The 11133-nt window shown below is 45.9% G+C and overlaps 1 protein-coding gene across 1 annotated transcript; it reads left to right on the forward strand.

The window, feature by feature from the left end:
* Positions 1-8437: 8437 nt before the first annotated feature.
* Positions 8438-9394, forward strand: LOC147718302 (olfactory receptor 2G3-like). Its single transcript, XM_086967185.1, has one exon. It carries the CDS (start codon positions 8438-8440, stop codon positions 9392-9394), a length of 957 nt encoding a protein of 318 aa, XP_086823311.1.
* The last annotated feature ends 1739 nt before the right edge of the window (positions 9395-11133 follow it).

Below are 11133 nucleotides of genomic sequence, written 5' to 3' on the forward strand. Positions count from 1 at the left end.
TCCATCACCGTTCTTTAGCCCACTCTGCCACCCCAGTTCAGACATGGCTATATGCAAATCAGTCTGACCCTGTAACTCATGGGAACAGTCCAGCCCGAACTGCCAAGCCATGTCTTCCCTGGACCGGAAACAAGCTTCCGAGGACCGGTTTCTGGCATTCCAGCCATCTTCAGCCCGGCTTGCTTGAATCCAGTGGCAAAGTGAGCAAGGGACTCACATCTGAGCATACCCTGCCACACTTAAGGCAGCCAAAAGCGGTACAAAAGGGGGGTGGTGATGGACGGATCATCTGAATCAATCAAACACTCACACCCAGTCAAAAGATCTGGGTTTAATCCATCACCGTTCTTTAGCCCACTCTGCCACCCCAGTTCAGACATGGCTATATGCAAATCAGTCTGACCCTGTGCCTCATGGGAACAGTCCAGCCCGAACTGCCAAGCCATGTCTTCCCTGGACCGGAAACAAGCTTCCGAGGACCGGTTTCTGGCATTCCAGCCGTCTTCAGCCCGGCTTGCTTGAATCCAGTGGCAAAGTGAGCAAGGGACTCACGTCTGAGCATACCCTGCCACACTTATGGCGGCCAAAAGCAGTACAAAAGGGGGGTGGTGATGGACGGAGCATCTGAATCAATCAAACACTCACACCCAGTCAAAAGATCTGGGTTTAATCCATCACCGTTCTTTAGCCCACTCTGCCACCCCAGTTCAGACATGGCTTTATGCAAATCAGTCTGACCCTGTGCCTCATGGGAACAGTCCAGCCCGAACTGCCAAGCCATGTCTTCCCTGGACCGGAAACAAGCTTCTGAGGACCAGTTTCTGGCATTCCAGCCGTCTTCAGCCCGGCTTGCTTGAATCCAGTGGCAAAGTGAGCAAGGGACTCACGTCTGAGCATACCCTGCTACACTTATGTCGGCCAAAAGCGGTACAAAAGGGGGGTGGTGATGGACGGAGCATCTGAATCAATCAAACACTCACACCCAGTCAAAAGATCTGGGTTTAATCCATCACCGTTCTTTAGCCCACTCTGCCACCCCAGTTCAGACATGGCTATATGCAAATCAGTCTGACCCTGTGCCTCATGGGAACAGTCCAGCCCGAACTGCCAAGCCATGTCTTCCCTGGACCGGAAACAAGCTTCCGAGGACCGGTTTCTGGCATGTCAGCCGTCTTCAGCCCGGCTTGATTGAATCCAGTGGCAAAGTGAGCAAGGGACTCACGTCTGAGCATACCCTGCCACACTTATGGTGGCCAAAAGCGGTACAAAAGAGGGTGGTGATGGACGGAGCATCTGAATCAATCAAACACTCACACCCAGTCAAAAGATCTGAGTTTAATCCATCACCGTTCTTTCGCCCACTCTGCCACCCCAGTTCAGACATGGCTATATGCAAATCAGGATGACCCTGTGCCTCATGGGAACAGTCCAGCCCGAACTGCCAAGCCATGTCTTCCCTGGACCGGAAACAAGCTTCCGAGGACCGGTTTCTGGCATTCCAGCCGTCTTCAGCCCGGCTTGCTTGAATCCAGTGGCAAAGTGAGCAAGGGACTCACGTCTGAGCATACCCTGCCACACTTATGGCTGCCAAAAGCGGTACAAAAGGGGGTGGTGATGGACGGAGCATCTGAATCAATCAAACACTCACACCCAGTCAAAAGATCTGGGTTTAATCCATCACCGTTCTTTAGCCCACTCTGCCAGCCCAGTTCAGACAAGGCTATATGCAAATCAGTCTTACCCTGTGCCTCATGGGAACAGTCCAGCCCGAACTGCCAAGCCATGTCTTCCTTGGACCGGAAACAAGCTTCCGAGGACCGGTTTCTGGCATTCCAGCCGTCTTCAGCCCGGCTTGCTTGAATCCAGTGGCAAAGTGAGCAAGGGACTCACGTCTGAGCATACCCTGCCACACTTATGGCGGCCAAAAGCATTACAAAAGGGGGTGGTGATGGACGGAGCATCTGAATCAAACAAACACTCACACCCAGTCAAAAGATCTGGGTTTAATCCATCACCGTTCTTTAGCCCACTCTGCCACCCCAGTTCAGACATGGCTATATGCAAATCAGTCTGACCCTTTGCCTCATGGGAACAGTCCTGCCCGAACTGCCAAGCCATGTCTTCCCTGGACCGGAAACAAGCTTCCAAGGACCGGTTTCTGGCATTCCAGCCGTCTTCAGCCCGGCTTGCTTGAATCCAGTGGCAAAGCGAGCAAGGGACTCACGTCTGAGCATACCCTGCCACACTTATGGCGGCCAAAAGCGGTACAAAAGGGGGGTGGTGATGGACTGAGCATCTGAATCAATCAAACACTCACACCCAGTCAAAAGATCTGGGTTTAATCCATCACCGTTCTTTAGCCCACTCTGCCACCCCAGTTCAGACATGGCTACATGCAAATCAGTCTGACCCTGTGCCTCATGGGAACAGTCCAGCCCGAACTGCCAAGCCATGTCTTCCCTGGACCAGAAACACGCTTCCGAGGACCGGTTTCTGGCATTCCAGCCATCTTCAGCCCGGCTTGCTTGAATCCAGTGGCAAAGTGAGCAAGGAACTCACATCTGAGCATACCCTGCCACACTTATGGCGGCCAAAAGCGGTACAAAAGGGGGGTGGTGATGGACGGATCATCTGAATCAATCAAACACTCATACCCAGTCAAAAGATCTGGGTTTAATCCATCACCGTTCTTTAGCCCACTCTGCCTCCCCAGTTCAGACATGGCTATATGCAAATCAGTCTGACCCTGTGCCTCATGGGAACAGTCCAGCCCGAACTGCCAAGCCATGTCTTCCCTGGACCGGAAACAAGCTTCCGAGGACCGGTTTCTGGCATTCCAGCCGTCTTCAGCCCGGCTTGCTTGAATCCAGTGGCAAAGTGAGCAAGGGACTCACGTCTGAGCATACCCTGCCACACTTATGGCGGCCAAAAGCGGTACAAAAGGGGGGTGGTGATGGACGGAGCATCTGAATCAATCAAACACTCACACCAGGTCAAAAGATCTGGGTTTAATCCATCACCGTTCTTTAGCCCACTCTGCCATCCCAGTTCAGACATGGCTATATGCAAATCAGTCTGACCCTGTGCCTCATGGGAACAGTCCAGCCCGAACTGCCAAGCCATGTCTTCCCTGGACTGGAAACAAGCTTCTGAGGACCGGTTTCTGGCATTCCAGCCGTCTTCAGCCCGGCTTGCTTGAATCCAGTGGCAAAGCGAGCAAGGGACTCACTTCTGAGCATACACTGCCACACTTATGGCGGCCAAAAGCGGTACAAAAGGGGGGTGGTGATGGACGGAGCATCTGAATCAATCAAACACTCACACCCAGTCAAAAGATCTGGGTTTAATCCATTACTGTTCTTTAGCCCACTCTGCCATCCCAGTTCAGACATGGCTATATGCAAATCAGCCTGATTCGGATGCTCCGTCCATCACCACCCCCTTTTGTATTGCTAATAACTTTGGCACCGTTTGACAAATCTTCACAAAATTACCCTGTACCCCCATCAGTGCCTTGCATGAGTCCTCTTGTATAGACCCCATGGCGGGCAGGAGCATTTTTGGAGTCCATTGGCGATGTTATTGCTCCTGTGGCCGTCAAATGTAAACACTTCCTCGTCTTAGGGAACTTTATCATACACATGGATCAACAGGACACCTCAGAGTCACTTTCCTGGAATCCCTAGGTGCGCTCAGTATTGGCCCATGCGTATCTGTCCCACGCATGAGAAAGGTCATACCCTTGATCAGGTGTTTGTGAATGGCTTAATCCAGATAGAGCCTCCTCTACCCCCTACTATGGTCAGATTACTATCTGATCAGTTTTAGGCTACCTAAACTGACAAAGCACTCATTGGCTCAGGTTAAGCAGCCATCTTCCACCTCCAGACCTTTTTATAAGATCACCGCAGATGCTCTTAAATACGAACTAGACCTTCATCCGCCTACGCTCACTGGTGACATAGAGCTGGATGCTGAGGCTCTTGTAAAGTGGATGGCACAAGGCACTTTGACCCTTGCTCCTCCTACCCCGTGCCTCACAAGAATAATTAAATTTTCAGCCCCCTGGTTTAACAATACCTTACGTCAGTGCAGAAAGAACTGCAAACGCCAGGAAAGAGCTTGGAGGAAGGATTTTAAGGCGGAAAATAAAAGGAACTATATAGAGGCTTTGAGACTACCACAAAAAGATACAGGTAGCTAAGAAGAGCGTCTTTGCTTTAAAAAATTGATTTTACAGGAAATAAAAGCAGAGAAATATTTGACATCATCAAAAGCTTCTCTTTACATAGGGCTGCAACCAAGCTCTCTCCACCCTCTGAAAAGTGGATTGGAAGTCTAGCTAACTTTTTCTACTTGAAGATTGTAACTGTATAATCCTCGTTTGACGGCCCAGGCGTGAAAGATGTGCTGGCCACCCTACGGGCTGCCCCCCAGTGTCAGAAAGGTGGGACCTCCCTCTCCATCTTCCCGCCTATGCCCTTAGTGACTTCCCTGGAAATAATGAAGGGTCTGAAATCTGGCTCACCTGTAGTTCCATGCCCGGCCAAATTCCTGGCATCTATGGCAGAGATTTTGAACCCCATTGTAAACTGTGTTTTGAACACGTCCCTCCTTAACGGTAAGCTCCCAGTATGCTGGAAGAGTGCAGAAATAATCCCTTTAACGAAAAAACCTATGGCTGATCCCACGGTCTTAACTAACTATAGCTCCATCTCACTTTTGCCTTTATTTGCAAAATCAGTTGAGAAACACGTCCATACAGTGATCAGCAATTTTACAGAGGCTAACAACCAGTTCATTCTAGTCAGTCTGGTTTCAAGCAGAATCTCAGTACAGAGACAGCACTACTGAATCCATCAAAGAGAACCTGGACGCAGGCAGCAAAGTAGTCCTGGTCTTCTTAGACCTCTATGCAGCTTTTGACACCGTGCCCCATGGCCACCTCCTGCAGAGGTTGAGGGAGTGTGGGTTTGAGGGCACGGTGTTGAAGTAGTTCACCTCCTTCTTAGAGGGTAGAAATCAGGGGGTCTGGTCACCTCCTTTTTTGGCCAGTATGCCACCTTTGAGTGTGGGTGTGCCACAGGGCTCTATCCTGAGCCCTGTACTTTTTGATCTGTACATGGCCCCCCTAGCTACCCTGGCTGAAGAGAATGAGGTTACAATATTATGAGTCTGTTCTGAGTCTTGGGCCTAGAGATCGGACCTCCCGTCACCTTAAGAATCTGCACTGGTTACCGGTCCGCAGCAGAAGCTTAGGTCCTGGCTTTCAAGGCCCTGCATGGTATGGGAGCAAAGAACATCTGCACAAGAGTCTCTTTTTACATACCTGGCAGATCACTTAGATCTGCCCATCAACATCGTATGTTCACCCCTAAGTATCACAGAGCCCGCAAAGGCGGTCACTACTTTCAAGTGCAAGTGGCTGGACTTTGGAATAAACTGCCTTTTCCACTTAGGCAAGTCCCTAACTTGCTCGCCTTCAGGAAACAACTGAAAACCTGGTTGTTCCAACAAACAATATAACCGTCTCCTCTTCTTTGGGTTCTCTTTATCTCTCTTTTCTCCCCCTGCATTGGTCTCTTTCTGTCTTAGCGCCGGGATACTCAACTGAGTAGCTGTGCGCTCTATAAGTCTATTTTAACATAACATAACTAATGATGATAAAATAATAATAATAACTTTATTTTATACACTGTTAGTATTTCACTCATACCATTTCTAAGTCTTGTAAATAACAGATGCATTATTGCTAGAGTTAGTATAGTAACACATGATTTCACTATTCAGCGAACAGGCTTCATTAATTTTTTCTTGTGTCAATGCAATGATTATTCTGTAAACTGTCTTCCCTCATATATAATATTAAAGGCGTGTTTTTACGTGGCTCTCTGTACCACATGTTTGGTACTTTCTAAGCACGTAAATACCAGTTGTGGCAGTCGCCTTATTTTATGTTAACTCGTGAGACTATGTCTGGTATTAAATTAATTACCATTGTAAATATTTTAGTGAACATTGTATCAACCCCACAAAAGAACAGCCTTCTCTACATAAAGATGGTAACCGGATTTCCCCCCATCAAATCTGACTAAAATAATTAAATAAAATATCTTTTAAAACGTATGGGCCTGAATCACACAGGGGCTTCTGTGTAGCATAGTACCGAGTGTCAAGTCGCCACACTTGTGGCAGAGTCTACGCACTTGGGATAGAATCTCTGGACGGCACACTGTCTGCAGTGTACCGTGAGAGTTTCCGCCCCAAGTACGTAGATTCCACCACAAGTGAGGACTCGTAACTACACTACATGTAAGTCCCTGTGTGAATCAGGCACTATGTCTTTACTCAACATTTGAGGTTTTCTGGCAGTAGAACATGTCCGACTGAGGAAGGCAGTTGATGTGCCCCTTATCACGGGGCTCATGAAGAGGGACTCTTAAGAATTGACCATTTTGCCTATGCCCTAAAATGACTCTGCTGCTATTTGGTCTGTGGTCTGCGGGCGCAAAGTTCACTCTGCCTGGGAGGAACTTTACGCTCAGCACTTGCTCCCTTTGTTCCAGAATGTTCTGTGACTTTTAGCCTGTTTTCTGGTGTGATAAAATAGAATGGAATGTATCCCCTAATCTGTTTGTCCTTGTACAGACTCTCTCTTAAGCTTTCAAGCTAATGTTACCCCCTGCTATCATCTACACAAAATGGGCTTGAACTTTTTCCCATGTTCTCTAGTTCCTTCTTTCCCAAGACAGACACTGTCTCGTATGTTTCTTTCTTCCCATAATGGACTGTATCTGAATACCTGAAGATTGGTGTTATTAAAAAAAGAGAATACCACAAAACCTTAATTACTGTAAGAAGACATATCTAGGTCAAACATCAAACAATTTCATGCAAATCTGCAAACGTTCTTAATTTCCTCTGCCAAAATCCCAATATACCTCTAGGCCTGCCACAAAGTAGCCAGAGATAAAAGAAAAGCAACCATAACACAGACCCCAAAAAAAGCAATCAGCCACAAAACCCTGACTTCTCTCTCTCTCTCCCCACTCAACCAACCCCCCAAAAAATCAAGGTCTCTATCAAAGTTTTGTGATTGCTTCCCACCTGATACTGTACCTGCCAGACTACTTAATTAATATGCTGGATTCCTAGCTTGCCCTTAATCCATATGATAATCCACTTCTAAACACAGGAACTAATTTAGAAAATCTCAACTAAGTCATTGCAATACCTCCACTGATGAGACCGATTTCCATAACTGCAGGTTGATAGATAGATTTAACACCACATTGTGAAAACGGATGTCCCCCACCTCATGGTTCATATCATCAGTGGTGCCCTTCTGACATTTTTCAGTCTGCCTTCCACCCAGGACAGAAACACATCCCCTTAAAACTGGAGACAACACCCTAAAGCCACAGGCCTAGTGCAGTAAAACTGCTAGTATTCTTACAACAGTGTGATCTTCCAAAGCTTCCACCACATGATAATTCTCCATTACTTCTAAGAGGGTATATGTGTCTCTGCCATATCCCTCTTCTAATTTACATTCTTCCTCTCCAGACATTCTTGATGACTCAGTCTTTGGTCCTTTCCTCATCTACTCCCTTAAGCACTGGTGTAGAGTCTAACAGGGCTCTTATCTATCAACAGAACCACCCTCCTCTACTCCTAAAAGCATAGACATCTACAGCTTGTTCTATTCCAGCTGCGCACATGACACACAATTCTTCTCACACAAGAAGGAAGATATGTACCCAACCTAGGAATGTGACTGTCTTCTCTTACAGCATGGATAGTAAAGAACTTCCTAAGTTCAACAGGGTCAAAACTGAGTCACTATTCCTAAACACACCACTAACCTCCCATGTATTCCATCACTCAACCCTGAAAATGACAACACTATTACGCCTTTAAGTCCCTAGCCTTTTTTTAAAACCCACTGTCTCATCCCAAAATAAATCTATATAACGTTTCTTAAATATACCTTTCGTAAACTGTAGCACTACTGCCCTGAACTCTCATTGCACTCACTTTACAGCAACATGTGGTATTGTAGCAGGCAGAGGTCAGGCAGGGCATTAGGACCCAACTGAATGACCCGTGGCCATGTAGTCACTGACTGGGGTGGAGTCACAAGGGAGGAAGGGAAAGCGGAAAATCAGGAAAATATGGCACTGGTGAGAGAGGGTGGAGGATAGAGAGCAGGATGTGTTGTTGTCTAGAAATACAAATCTTACCTTATGCTCCATGTGTGGCATCTCTTTCCCAGAAGAGAATGTAACACAATTCTCTTTCATCAATCAGTGAGCTTACACCTTCATACAATGAAGGCCATGAGCCATGTTGTACATTAATTGAGTCACAAGAAATGTCAGCTGCATCTCAATAACTGTTTGCTCTTTCTTTCTGCAGATAAGACAGAGCCAATAACATGAAGAGGGAAAACCAGAGCTTGGGGACAGATTTTATCCTGAAGGGCCTTTCCGAAGACCCCAAGATGAATCTTATCCTCTTCTTTGTATTTCTTTCAATCTACATGGCCACGCTGATCGGAAACAGCATCTTGATATTTGTCAGCAAAGTGGACCGTCGTCTCCACACACCTATGTACTTCCTCCTGAGTAACCTCTCCTTCTTAGACATCTGCTACACTACCAGCATTAGCCCCAAAATGCTGGCCATTTTCTTGCTAACAAATAAAACTATTTCTTTTTCAGGATGTGCAGCACAAATGTACATCCACCTGTCCTTAGGTGAAACAGAATGCATCCTCCTTACCGTCATGGCATACGACCGCTATGTCGCTATTTGCAAGCCCTTGCACTACATGACCATCATGAACAGGGCAGCCTGTATCAGGATAGCAGCTTCAACTTGGATCAGCGGCTTCCTTCTGTCCATAGTTCATGTGGCCCCCACATTGCATCTCCCCTTGTGTGGCAATAAGATTGACCACTTCCTGTGTGAATTGCAAGCGGTCCTGAAGTTGTCCTGTATTGACACCTTCATCAATGAAGTCGTCATCTTTGTCGTTGGAGTGCTAATATTGCTGATCCCAGTGTTCCTGATTGGAGTCATTTATCTTCGCATCCTTGTGACTATCCTCAGGATCAAGTCCACAGAGGGACGGTCCAAGGCATTCTCCACCTGCGCATCCCACCTGACAGTCATCACCATTTTCTATGGCACTGCTATCTTTATGTATATGAGACCCCATTCAAGCCACTCTCCGAACTTTGATAAAATGTTATCCGTGTTTTATCTTATTGTGACACCGATGTTAAACCCTATGATATACAGTCTGAGGAACAAAGACGTCAAAGGAGCCTTGCAAAAATCAATAGGAAAGTGTGTATACAAGAGATGTGATAGACTTATAATACAGTGACATAAAAGTGTCATATTGGTCTGAAAAGTGCTGTGCATTGGAAATGTAAGATGAACTGACCTGAAAATGGCCACAACATGCCTCAAATAATTCCTATTCAAGGGAAACAGTCAGTGTGTGTTTGTGTGTGGAGGTTGAAGAGTACTTCCTTGTGGATTTGGAGCCTGCAATGTTCTTTGAGGTGAAGAGTGATGTGAGTGTGGGATAAGAGATTGATGGTTGACCTGCCACTGAGTTTTACATGCTCTGGAGTCTTCTGGTCAGTTGAGCATTAATTCCAACATAACTTTATTTGCCAAAGACCTGTTTGCTGGTTATAAGGGCTTGTATAAAGGTATTGATTGGGAGGGATTTGAAGATCTTCTTGAGCATCTACAGCATGTCGAAACAGGAGCTGGAGATTGTATTCACTTGACTGGTCATGGGGAATTGGTTGTTGATTGCTATTTGGAGGTTCTTTCGTGGGTTGCTGGGAGTGGTGTGGGTCTGAGTTCAGCAGTTTCAAAGAGGTCTAAGTCTAATTACTACCATTAATCAACTTTTATGGACACTCATTCACTCACTATTCTCAACACACTGAACTCATATATGCAAAAACAGTCCAAAGTTTATAATGTATTCACAATACATGTTCAAAAATTACAATGCTGAATCAGTATGACCTGAGAGACATAAACCAGGTATGCTGCACTATAATGAGAACCTTGAGCTCTGCAGAGTGCAGGTAAGCATGAAGAAAAGAACACAATTGCATCCAGATATTTACAGATACTGTCAAAATTCGCATTAAAAGGTGTGCAATAAAAAAGTTGTTGACGCGGCGTTTCTGTGGACAAAAGTCAATATACCACCTCCTTCAGGGCTCTTACTTATTGACAACAATTATCTATAAAAAATATACATAAAACATAATTACATATCACATGTATATCAATGACATATTTACATATACAAATTTCAGTTAGCTACTTCACCACTCTCACAGGTGTACACTCACATTCTGTCTATACCACTATGTTATGGTAATGAGCAATTCTCATTAAATTCCATCATGACACTATTTAATTAACATGTTCCATGCTTGTGACGGAACCTCTCCGTCACGAGCCTCGGGTGGGCTGTTCTGGTGACGGAGCGGTTCCGTCACGGCCCGCTCGCCGCGCCTGCGCGGCGCGTTCTATTGAGCGGGCGGGGCCGTGACGGAACCGCTCCGTCACAAGCACAGCCCACCCGAGGCTCGTGACGGAGCAGTTCCGTCACGAGTACGGGAGCGCCACGCGGCCCCCCTCCACCCTAGCGCTGCGGCGGAATAGCCACTGCAGCTAAGGGGTTAAACACTATTATTAAATATTATTTTTAAAATATGTTTTTTTTAATAGTTTTTTAAGGACAAAACTTCAAAAATTCCAATACTTTACATCAACAGGCAATTATTACCATTTAGTATAATTGTTCAGGTTCAGCATTTTACACTTGTCATGCTCCTTGATAGTTGGTAAATCTATAAAGAAAAAACAGATCTTAGTATTCTATAATTTATATATAATGTGTAAACTTCCATAATGTCTTGCATATATGATTTTTGTCTTGCCCTTTAATTGGTCATTCTGATATGAACCTCAGGTGTATATAAAAAAGGACGAATCCCTCTTAATTAAGTAGGGCCCTGTAAGGTTTAAAATAAGACAATTCAGAATGTACACCTCCCCTTACTAATCGGGATACTCACCTCAGGTAAA

This window comes from Lissotriton vulgaris, chromosome 4_1 (assembly GCF_964263255.1).
Source record: "Lissotriton vulgaris chromosome 4_1, aLisVul1.2, whole genome shotgun sequence".
NCBI lineage: Eukaryota > Metazoa > Chordata > Amphibia > Caudata > Salamandridae > Lissotriton > Lissotriton vulgaris.

Excerpts from the sequence above, each read along its gene's own strand:
- LOC147718302 (XM_086967185.1), top strand. The coding sequence starts at position 8,438 with ATGAAGAGGGAAAACCAGAGCTTGGGGACAGATTTTATCCTGAAGGGC.